The 12,295-nt window shown below is 46.9% G+C and overlaps 1 protein-coding gene across 9 annotated transcripts in view; it reads left to right on the forward strand.

The window, feature by feature from the left end:
- Positions 1 to 12,295, forward strand: part of NBEAL2 (neurobeachin like 2) — a 202,455-nt gene that overhangs the window by 135,667 nt on the left and 54,493 nt on the right. For all 9 annotated transcript variants that reach the window (XM_081931352.1, XM_081931354.1, XM_081931356.1 and 6 more), the window contains 5 exons: positions 1,700 to 1,832; positions 4,914 to 5,033; positions 8,585 to 8,995; positions 9,885 to 9,977; positions 11,157 to 11,337. In XM_081931352.1, coding sequence (XP_081787478.1) covers positions 1,700 to 1,832; positions 4,914 to 5,033; positions 8,585 to 8,995; positions 9,885 to 9,977; positions 11,157 to 11,337 — 938 coding nt within the window. The remainder of the gene's footprint in view (positions 1 to 1,699; positions 1,833 to 4,913; positions 5,034 to 8,584; positions 8,996 to 9,884; positions 9,978 to 11,156; positions 11,338 to 12,295) is intronic.

Raw genomic sequence — 12,295 nt, forward strand, 5'->3', positions numbered from 1 at the left:
CAGAGGACAGGATCACACTTCAAAACGACCTTGACAGATTAGAGAACTGGGCCAAAACAAACAAGATGAATTTTAACAGGGAGAAATGTAAAGTATTGCACTTGGGCAAAAAAAATGAGAGGCACAAATACAAGATGGGTGACACCTGGCTTGAGAGCAGTACATGTGAAAAGGATCTAGGAGTCTTGGTTGACCACAAACTTGACATGAGCCAACAGTGTGAGGCGGCAGCTAAAAAAGCCAATGCAATTCTGGGCTGTGTCAATAGGAGTATAGCATCTAGATCAAGGGAAGTAATAGTGCCACTGTATTCTGCTCTGGTCAGACCTCACCTGGAGTACTATGTCCAGTTCTGGGCACCACAGTTCAAGAAGGACACTGACAAACTGGAACGTGTCCAGAGGAGGGCAACCAAAATGGTCAAAGGCCTGGAAACGATCGATGCCTTATGAGGAGTGGCTAAGGGAGCTGGGCATGTTTAGCCTGGAGAAGAGGAGGTTAAGGGGTGATATGATAGCCATGTTCAAATATATAAAAGGATGTCACATAGAGGAGGGAGAAAGGTTGTTTTCTGCTGCTCCAGAGAAGCGGACACGGAGCAATGGATCCAAACTACAAGAAAGAAGATTCCACCTAAACCTTAGGAAGAACTTCCTGACAGTAAGAGCTGTTTGACAGTGGAATTTGCTGCCAAGGAGTGTGGTGGAGTCTCCTTCTTTGGAGGTCTTTAAGCAGAGGCTTGACAACCATATGTCAGGAGTGCTCTGATGGTGTTTCCTGCTTGGCAGGGGGTTGGACTCGATGGCCCTTGGGGTCTCTTCCAACTCTATGATGATTCTATGATTCTAAGTTTTCCCCCATCCCCAGGAACACCCTGTTATGGATCCCTGGTGCCCTCGGTGTGGGGGTCTCAGCAGGGCCGGAAGGTAATGGGGCCCTTTATATGTCCAGCTGTCCTTTGTCAACAACAAATTGTCACTGTTGAATATATGCTATATGGTAATTTATGGACATTATTATTATTATTTTATTATTTATACCCTGCCCATCTGGATGGGTTTCCCCAGCCACTCTGGGGACTTCCAACAAAATATTAAAATACAATAGACTGTCAAACATTAAAAGCTTCCCTAAACAGGGAACCTAAAGCCATTTGCACATAACAAAATATGTATTTTATCCAAATAATTGTTGAACTGAAACACACTTAAGAAGGAGTATATTAATAATGAAATAATTACAGTGGTACCTCGGGTTACAGACGCTTCAGGTTACAGACTCCGCTAAGCCAGAAATAGTGCTTCAGGTTAAGAACTTTGCTTCAGGATAAGAACAGAAATTGTGCTCCGGCGGCACGGCGGCAGCAGGAGGCCCCATTAGCTAAAGTGGTGCTTCACGTTAAGAACAGTTTCAGGTTAAGACCGGTCCTCCGGAACAAATTAAATACTTAACCCGAGGTACCACTGTATTAAGCTGTAACTTAAAATGGTGTAGGTTTCATTTTATCTTATATTTTGGAAATGTACATCCAGATTTTTTTCCCTTTCATTTTTTTAGGGCCCCAAGAGAGTGGGGCTCTAAGCTATAGCTCGTTTAGCTTATACGTGAATCCGGCACTGGGTCTCAGTATGGCTCCTGTGAGCAAGGGAGAAATCCCTCCGGCCAGCTTGTAACCTACCCTGTCCTTCGACCCCCCCAGCTTCTTCACCACGAATGGGACGGGCTTTGAGGCCTTCTTCACAGCCGACGGGATGCTGGTGGTGGCTGTCTGCACCAAAAAGGAGTACATGACGGTGGCCCTGCAAGAGTTTCCGTTCAACGATGCAGCCTGGGTGAGTAAGGGGCTGGAGCAGACCTGGCCGCAACTAGATCCCTTGGCGCCCTTAATCCTGCCTCTGTGCCCCTATTGGGATTATCGGTGTAAATGTGAGATACGTGCCGCTGCAAATGAGAGCCATGAAGAAGCTGAGCTTTGTTGTTTCTTGGTGTTGTCAGAGCAGAGCAGAATGTCTGTAAGTTTTTAGAGGAGGAAAACAAGGGGGAAATGCCATATTTTTTCGCTCCATATGCTCACCAGACCATAGGGCGCACCTAGTTTTTAGAGGGGGAAATCAAGAAAAAAAAATCTTATCCTAGAATCATAGAATCATAGAGTTGGAAGAGACCACAAGGGCCATCGAGTCCAACCCCCTGCCAAGCAGGAAACACCATCAGAGCACTCCTGACATATGGTTGTCAAGCCTCCGCTTAAAGACCTCCAAAGAAGGAGACTCCACCACACTCCTTGGCAGCAAATTCCACTGTCAAACAGCTCTTACTGTCAGGAAGTTCTTCCTAATGTTTAGGTGGAATCTTCTTTCTTGTAGTTTGGATCCATTGCTCCGTGTCCGCTTCTCTGGAGCAGCAGAAAACAACCTTTCTCCCTCCTCTATGTGACATCCTTTTATATATTTGAACATGGCTATCATATCACCCCTTAACCTCCTCTTCTCCAGGCTAAACATGCCCAGCTCCCTTAGCCGTTCCTCATAAGGCATCGTTTCCAGGCCTTTGACCATTTTGGTTGCCCTCCTCTGGACACGTTCCAGTTTGTCAGTGTCCTTCTTGAACTGTGGTGCCCAGAACTGGACACAGTACTCCAGGTGAGGTCTGACCAGAGCAGAATACAGTGGCACAATTACTTCCCTTGATCTAGATGCTATACTCCTATTGATGCAGCCCAGAATTGCATTGGCTTTTTTAGCTGCCGCGTCACACTGTTGGCTCATGTCAAGTTTGTGGTCAACCAAGACTCCTAGATCCTTTTCACATGTACTGCTCTCAAGCCAGGTGTCACCCATCTTGTATTTGTGCCTCTCATTTTTTTTTTGCCCAAGTGCAATACTTTACATTTCTCCCTGTTAAAATTCATCTTGTTTGTTTTGGCCCAGTTCTCTAATCTGTCAAGGTCGTTTTGAAGTGTGATCCTGTCCTCTGGGGTGTTAGCCACCCCTCCCAGTTTGGTGTCATCTGCAAATTTGATCAGGATGCCCTTGAGTCCATCATCCAAGTCGTTGATAAAGATGTTGAATAAGACCGGGCCCAAGACAGAACCCTGTGGCACCCCACTAGTCACTCTTCTCCAAGATTGAAGAGGAACCATTGATGAGCACCCTTTGGGTTCGGTCAGTCAGCCAGTTACAAATCCACTGAGTGGTAGCATAGTCAAGACCGCATTTTACCAGCTTCTTTACAAGAATATCATTATTTCCCCCCCCCCAGCCCCAGCCCCAAAGAGAAGCCTACAGGCTGCGCGCAACCTCTCCCTGCCAGATGGGTTGCACGCGGCCATGGCACAAGCCAAAACAGCGAGCGGGATGGAGGAGGGGATGGAGGGAGAGCTCACATTGGTGCGTGCCTGTGGCAGGCAGCTGCCTTGCCTCCCCTCAGAGGTGACGCCGGAACCAGAGCGAAAGATGAGGACGAGACGCCGGGACAGGAGCCATGTAAGCGGCTCTCCCTTTGCTTGAATTACAGTCAGCTGGGAGGAGGGGCGGAAAGGGTTGCTGTCCGTCCCTCCTTCCGGCTCATTGTAAAGCCAGCAGAGGAAGAGCCGCTGACATGCTCTGCGCAGCTCTCGCTTTAAAGCAATAAAAGCGAGAGCTGGGTTCACAGCGAGCGACGGACGGGAGCCATGGCTCCGGCTGCGGAGGCATCTCTCAGCTTGCAACTGCAGCGGCAGCCGAGGGATCCCTCTTCCGCCCAGTGCATTCGCTCCATAAGACGCACAGACAATCCCCCTTACTTTTTTGGGGGGGGAGTGTGTCTTTTATGAGAGCCAGTGTGGTGGTGGTGGTGGTGTTTAGTCATTTAGTCATGTCCGACTCTTCGTGACCCCCTGGACCAGAGCATACCAGGCACTTCTGTCTTCCACTGCCTCCCGCAGTTTGGTCAAACTCATGCTGGGAGCTTCGAGAACACCGTCCAACCATCTCGTCCTCTGTCGTCCCCTTCTCCTTGTGCCCTCCATCTTTCCCAACATCAGGGTCTTTTCCAGGGACTCTTCTCTTCTCATGAGCTGGCCAAAGTATTGGAGCCTCAGCTTCACGATCTGTCCTTCCAGTGAGCACTCAGGGCTGATTTCCCTAAGAATGGAGAGGTTTGATCTTCTTGCAGTCCATGGGACTCTCAAGAGTCTCCTCCAGCACCATAGGCAGCAGAAATACAGACACACGCCGAGAGAGAGAGAGAGAGAGAGAGAGAGAGAGAGAGACAATCTCACTCTGAGTCGAGCGAATTATCTGGACCACACATGTTACTCTGGTCAGCTTTGAAGCCTGTAGGTTATAGACAGGCAATAAAATTGGTTGAGCAACAAAAAATGAACTGTCGTCAATAATTTCAGAACATGGCTATAGGCCTTCCTCTGGCTAAACTGAGGTTTGGGATTTTTTGCATAAGATAGAAGGAAATTCAGATCCATTGCACTGAAAAAAACAAACAAACCCAAAACATAGCTTTGTGATGCTTATTCTCTATGGGAGCCAGCGTGGTGTAGTGGTTAAGAGCGGTGGACTCGTAATCTGGGGAACCGGGTTCGCTTCCCCGCTCCTCCACATGCAGCTGCTGGGTTACCTTGGGTTAGTCATACTTCTTTGAAGTCTCTCAGCCCCACTCACCTCACAGAGTGTTTGTTGTGGGGGAGGAAGGGAAAGGAGATTGCTAGCTGCTTTGAGACTCCTTCGGGTAGTGATAAAGCGGGATATCAAATCCAAATTCTTCTTCTTCTCTTCTTATGGAGCGAAAAATACGGTAAGTTTGAGAACCAAGATACCAGTGTACTGAACTGCGCAGGTGCTGTTTGAGCGGAATACGTTGCTCGATGGACCCATAAATGCCTCCTTCAACTCTCTCCCCCCCCCAAAAAAAAACAGCACTGCGTCGATGTCGTCCACATCACGGGCCGCCGTCCCTTCGGCCAGAACCTCGTGAACATCTACGTGGACGGGGAACTCCGGAAGACGGCTCAACTGCGGTTCCCCTCCCTGGGCGAGGTAGAGGCTCTTCCCGCAACCCCTCCTGATTTGTGGGAACTGTAATTATGTCGGTCGGGGAGGGGGGGACGACAACCAAAAAACTGTAACCAATAAATTGAAACTGACACAGGGACAAACAGAAGACGACGCCTTCACCCCGCTATGGCTCCCCTGTATCACATACACAGCCCAACAAGACAACGTCAACAATCCACCAACAGCATACAGATCAATATGGCGAACCTGATCCAAAACACCCACCCACCCCACTCACACGTGAAAACAAAGACCACCGCAGCCAACCACAAATGAACAACCACACCATGGGACAACCCCAACCTCTCTCACCACCAAAGGAACACAAGTGAACAGCAGAGAAGCTGCACATGCGACGCTGACACAAAACCCCACATATATTAAGTAAAATAGAAACATCGACTCCACCCTCACCCATCTCTTTCCCCCTTTTCTTCCTAATGTCTCAACAAATGAAACTGATTTGTAAAAATGTTACATGGTAAAAATACAAGAGAGAGACATTACACATACGTTTGTAAATCAAAAAAATCTTTAATAAAAATACATTTAAAAAAAAACCACAACATATTAAGACTGTCCTTGGAAAGGGTAGAGGAAGCAAACCCCAGGAGAAGAGAGGGCAAAAAAACAGGCAGCGGCTCCTGGCAGGGTGAATAAAAATCAAGGAATTTTTTTATTAAAAAAAAAAGGATTTTTAAAAATTTAAATCGAATTTTTTTTTATTTAAATTGGATTTTTAAAATAAAATGCTTTTGGAGGAAACATCTTTCTAAAGTTAGTTTTCTATTTAAGTTACATTCTAGTCCAAAGGCTATTCATCAGGAAATAAGGATTTGTTTTAAGCTTTCCATGTGTGCTAAAACTCAGTTTTGTTCTTTAAAAAAATCACATTTAACCACATCAGTTAACAAACATGGATACATATGCTATGATGTGATTGTTTTAGTTAAATAAATTGTTTAAATTGTTCTTAAGGAAACGATTATAATCAAGTACAGCGAAAAAGGTGTCCGAATATAAACAGTTAAACTTATTAAACCTCACCATAATTTCATAGTTATCTGTCTGTGTATTTCTAACAGTAAAACCAAATTTGTAATATTTGATATAACTGTAAAAACTACTCTGAAAATTTATTATTCCATAAAATGAAACTTTCGTCTCATCGTAAATATTAAGATTATACCAGCAAGAATGAGTCTTTCTGTAAAAAAAATTATTTAAATCAAGTCTTTCTGACTAGTGATTTAAATCGTGATTTACATCAAATCCACCCTGGCTCCTGGCGAGAGAATGAAGTTTCTGAGCTGATGGTGGAGCCAGGTAAAATGAAAGATGTTGCAGGATCGAGGGAAAGCTCCGTGCCAGAGCTGCTGGAGAACTCTTGCAAGTCAAAGTGGGGTGCACTGGGTTGGGTGAAGCAATGGTCTGACTTCTGTGTAAGGTGCCATTCAGGACCCCCAAAAAAGGCTGGGAAAGGAGGGGGCCCAGTATTTGGGGTCCGGTGTTGCGCCACCCAATCTGGTTCATTTAATCCAGCTTGCAAGGAACAGGTTCGATGTTCCCTGCTGTCGTCGTAAACCCAGCAAAGCGTGTTGTTGATCTTCCAGGAAGGACGCCCCAGTTTTGATGGGGGTTTGCAGTTCCAGGGAACGCGACCACAGCCACACAAGCTGGGACTGATGGGAATTGTAGTCCACGAGGGCAGCGGGAAGCAGGGTGGATTTGATTTAAAGCAAATCGATTTAAATCACTACCCAGTAGTTTTCTTACAGAAGGACTCATTCTTGCTGGTATAACCTTAGTATTTACTACCAGATAAAGGTTTCATTTTTGGAATAACAAACTTGCACAATGATTACACAAAGATGCCAAGACATGTGGAGTATTCTGCTCACAAGGTTGCACTTTCATTTTTACTGCTTCACACTTGACTACCGTATTTTTCGCCCCATAGGGCACACTGGCCCATAGGGCGCACCTAGGTTTTTTGCGGGGGAATAAAGAAAAAAATTATTCCCCCCCCCTCCCGGCACGGGGCTGGGATAGGGGAAGCCTGAGCTTCCCCCGACCCCAGCCCCCAGAACAGGCTGCTATCCGCAAGCCTAGGGAGCCCGGCGGGAAGTCGCGCCAGTCTCCCCAGGCTTGCGGAGAGCTGCCTGCATCCTGAAGCCTGGGGCGCGCTGAGCTCAGCTCGCCCCATGCTTCGAGCTTCGCGCAGCTGTCCGCAAGCCGTGGGAGAGCTGTGCAACTTCGCGCCGGGCTCCCACGGCTTGCAGATAGCTTCCTGAAGCCTGGAGAGCGAGAGGGGTCGGTGCTCCCCGACCCCTCTCGCTCTCCAGGCTTCAACGAAAGCCTGCATTCGCCCCATAGGATGCACACACATTTCCCCTTCATTTTTGGAGGGGAAAAAGTGCGTCCTATAGAGCGAAAAATACGGTACTTGTGCAGACCTAATCCACTCCAAACAATCTATTAATTGAACCTCTTGGAACTTGGCATTTAAGAGGTGAGGGGTTGATTCTGTGTACATAAATGTGCAAAGGAACAATGGGATTAAGGTTTCTTCCTCAACACTGTATGTTTATTTTATAACATTTTTCCTGTGAAGAAAAGGCATGTTACCTCTCCAGACACAAATTCACCCTTTTGAGTACTGCAAAAACAAGCATCCGTGATAATACCTTCTCGTTAGAAAAAACTGCCCCAAATAATCTTACGGAAACCTGTGGAAGAGCATGACATTTCTCCTCCAAAAGCATTTTATTTTATTTTTATTTATTTTATTAGATTTTATTCGATGTTACAAAAAAATGAAAAGAAATAGAAACAACACATAACCGTACAATTTTCCAGAATGCAGACTAGAAAAGAAGACGAAAAATAAAAGAAAGAAAAGGATGAAGAGAAAAAATACTTTTCATAAGCAATAATTCCAAATTCAGGCTTCAAACATTACAATATATAAATCCTAGTTAAAATATTATGAAAGACTTCCACCGCATTCACCCAGCGCCTCTTGGTTATCTAATTCACCTTTACATCTGTTCTTCAGTCACTTCCTTTCCTTAAATTCTTTCGTAGTCTATCTAATCTGTGTGTTCTCGGTATTCTTCACAAGGTTAGTCTAAGCACAACCAAACATTCGTGTGTTTTTTTTAAATCAGATTTAAATCCGATTTATTTTTTAAAATCATTGATTTTTATCCACCCGGGGGGGGGGAGCTGATGTAACCCTGCAAACGCTCTCCTGAGCCCCCCGGCAGATGTGTGTGGAGTTTGCGGGGGGTGCTTTTTCTAGCCCTGCAGACCCCACAACTTTGCCGCGCCGTCCTCTAACTCCCCATTGCTTTGGTTAGAGACCCTGGCCCGGCTGAAAGAGAACAGCCTTGCCCGGCTGTAGAGTGGGCATAGGCAAAAAGTCTTGGTGGCTGGCCGCCGCGTTTGCAACGAGGCTGGAGCAAAAATGATGCTCCACGTGCGAATACACCTATTTATTTATTTTATTTTTTGCAAATCTTCTCTCCTAGTCGTTCACCTCCTGCTGCATCGGCTCAGCCGGCCACCGGACCACCACCACCTCCGCCGTCCACCCCTCCCCGTCCCACTCGCCGGACCTGGGCTTCCCATCCCACCCCTCGCTCAACCGCTCCCAATCGTTCCCGGCCTCCCTGGCCCCCCACGCCTGGACGCCCATCCCCCCGCAGCCCCCCCGGGAAGGCGTGGTTTCGGTCACGGTGGCCGGCAGCCAGGACACGGAGTGGGGGGTTCCCACCTCCCTAGAGGGTCACCTGGGCTCCGTCTCCATCTTCTACGAAGTCCTCCAGCCTGCTCAGGTGAAGGCGCTCTACTCCTCGGGACCAAATGTGACGTCGCCCTTTAAGCCGGAAGGGGATTTCCTGGAGCTCGGCAGCAAATTGCTGCTGTATTACACACCACAGGTGAGCATCACTGCAGGAGCATCCCTCAGCCCTCTCTAAGAAGCGACAAGTCCCAAGGTGCGCAGCCTGGGAGCCATTTTGGACTTACAGCTGTCCATGGAGGCGCAGGGCAACTGTCTACCAGCTCCATCTGGTACGCTGGATGAGACCCTTCCTGCCAGCAGACTGTCCAGCCAGAGTGGTGCATGCTCTGGTTATCTACCGCTTGGACTACTGTAATGTGCTCTGCGTGGGGCTACCTTTGAAGGTGTCCCGGAAACTACAACTAATCCAGAATGCGGCAGCTAGACTGGTGACTGGGAGCAGCCACTGAGACCATATAACACCGGTCCTGAAACACCAACATTGGTGCCCAGGACGTTTCCAGGCACAATTCAAAGTGTTGGTGCTGACCTTGAAAGCCCTAAACGGCCTTGGTCCAGTATACCTGACATAGCATCTCCACCCTCATCATTCAGCCTGGACACTGAGGTCCAGCTCCGAGGGCCTTCTGGCAGTTCACTCCCTGTGAGAAGTGGGGTTACAGGGAACCAGGCAGAGGGCCTTCTCAGTGGTGGTGCCCACCCTGTGGAACACCCTCCCATCAGATGTCAAGGAAATAAACAACTATCTGACTTTTAGAAGACATCTGAAGGCAGCCCTGTTTAGGGAAGCTTTTAATATTTGATGAGTTGTTGTATTTTCATATTTTGCTGGAAGCCGCCCAGAGTGGCTGGGGAAACCCAGCCAGCTGGGCAGAGTATAAATCATATATTATTATTATTATTATTATTATTATTATTATTCCACATGCTTGGACGTGTCCTCTTTCACAAAGCCTGTGAGTTCCCCAAACCGAGAGCTTTATACTTAAGTTTCCACTTCCCCTTCCTCTCGTGTGACTTTCTAGGCCTGCAAGAACAACATCTGCCTGGACCTTTCCCCGAACCACTTCTTTGACGGGAGGCTGACTGGACACAAAGTGGTGAACTGGGATGTCAAGGTACCGGTGTCGTGACGCAGCAGCCGTTGGGCGGGTCACCTCTTGACTCCGTTTTTTTTTTTTTAATAAAAAAAGTTATTGAAAAGTTATAAATAATACAACAAAGAAAAAAACACACAAAAACACACACAAAAAAACACAAATACCAAATTACACACAAATTACAAAAATAACCATAGACACATAATTTTCTTGGCAAACAATAAAACATCTATTGGTCTTAACACTAAAGACCCAACTTCCCGACTGTTCCATATTTCAAATTCATATTACTTATTGCCAATACACTTTTTTCATAATTAAACTTATTTTCAATAAATCTAGTTTCTTCTATCTACCTAGCAACTATTACTGAAGTTCCTCGAATGCTGCAACAGAATTTAAACTACTATATTTATTTTTCAGATATTCTTTGAAAACCTCCCATTTTGAAACAAATTCCTGTTTTGATTTATTGTTTATTTTTTTCTGATAAACCATTTAATTCGGCATATTCTGTCAGCTTTTGGATCCAATCTTGTATAGAGGGGATTTCATTACTCTTCCATTTTGCTGCGATCAAAACTCTTGCTGCCGCCGTCGCATATAAAAAGATACCCTTCCTCTTTTGTGGAATATCCAAATCTGTTATTCCCAGGAGGAATTCCCTCTGGTTTTTTATTGAAAGAGATCTTTAGCATTTTTTGCAGTTCTGCATGTATACTCTCCCAGAATACCTGTATTTTCCTACATGTCCACCACATATGAAAGAATGTTCCTGAGTCTCCGGTGCAAACCAATGGTGCAAACCAATGCTCCTTTGGGGGTGAGGCCAAACTGTTGGGTGGTTGCGGCGCCTGCTGTGGCTGTAGAGAGACATGGGAAAGATGTAGAGAGATATGGGAGAGACATGTTTTGTTGCAGGTGAAGGCGTCCGGTTGTGCTCCTGCAGATGCACCAGGTCACTGCTATGGATACACAACCTTTCTTGTCTCCAGGCTCTGTGGTCAGGGTTCCCACAGGGTGTGGTTGGTGTTGCCACCCTTCCTGATGCATTTGCCGACATCTTTGCGGCGCAGAGTTGGCCCGCCCAGAGGCCTGGTGCCAGAAGCCAGCTCCCCATAGATCACATCCTTGGCGATCCCACCAGTCTGGGGGAGGGCCCTCTGATGGTCTCACAGGGCTTTGTGGTTCTTGCAGGACGTGGTGAATTGCGTCGGTGGAATGGGGGTGCTGCTCCCCCTCCTGGACCAGGTGGCGTCTCAGAGGAAAGAGTCTGAAGACCACCAGGAAACCCACGACTTGGTGGGCCCAGAGTTGACCTCTTCTCGCAACGCCCAGGGCATGGTCATCCCGCTGGGGAAATCCTCCGGTTATCGAGGTATCCATACTGAATTTTGTGTAAAACCGTTTGTTTGTTTGTTTGTTTGTTTGTTTGTTTGTTTGTTTGTCAGTCTTTTAATTTGGTACCACGACACTTGTCCTCCTGATTTTATGCAGTACAGTTATACCTCGGGTTGAAGTTGCTTCAGGTTGAGCGCTTACGGGTCGCACTCTGCGGCGACCTGGAAGTTACGGAACCAGGAGAGCCTGGTCCAGTGCCAGGTTTCGCCGCGTGCGCAGACGCTCAAAATGACGGCATGTGCATGCATGGAAGCGGGGAATCACAACACGTGCAGACGCGGGTTGCATTTGCTTCTGGATGCGAACGGGGCTCCGGAACAGATCCCATTCCGTTCAGTGGTACCTCGGAAGTAGAACAGGATCCGTTCCGGAAGTCCATTTGACTTCCAAAAAGTTTGGAAACCAAGGCGTGGCTTCCGATTGGCAGCAGGAGGCTCCTGCAGCCAATCAGAAGCAGCGTTGGACATTCGGGTTCCAAAGAATATTCGCAAACCAGAACACTCACTTCTGGGTTTGCAGCGTTCAGGAGCCAAAACGTTCGAGTCGCAAGGCATTCGGGAGCCAAGGTACGACTGTATTTCAAAAATCATGGTATGCAACTAAATTACTGTGGTACCTCAGGTTACAGATGCTTCGGGTTACAGACTCTGCTAACCTAGAAATAGTACCTCGGGTTAAGAACTTTATTTCAGGATGAGAACAGAAATTGCACGGCGGCAGCAGGAGCCCCATGGTAAAGTGGTACCTCAGGTTAAGAACAGTTTCAGGTTAAAAACGGACCTCCAGAACAAATTAAGTTCTTAACTGGAGGTACCACTGTACCTTTAAAAAACAAAACTGTATTTTAAAGCAACGCATTCCTGTCCACCTCTGTTGAACCTCACTTCACCCCATTGCTATATAAAGGCTCATTTTAAATTATTGCTTTTAATGAA

This window comes from Podarcis melisellensis (assembly GCF_964234715.1).
Source record: "Podarcis melisellensis genome assembly, chromosome: 12".
Classification (NCBI taxonomy): Eukaryota; Metazoa; Chordata; class Lepidosauria; order Squamata; family Lacertidae; genus Podarcis; species Podarcis melisellensis.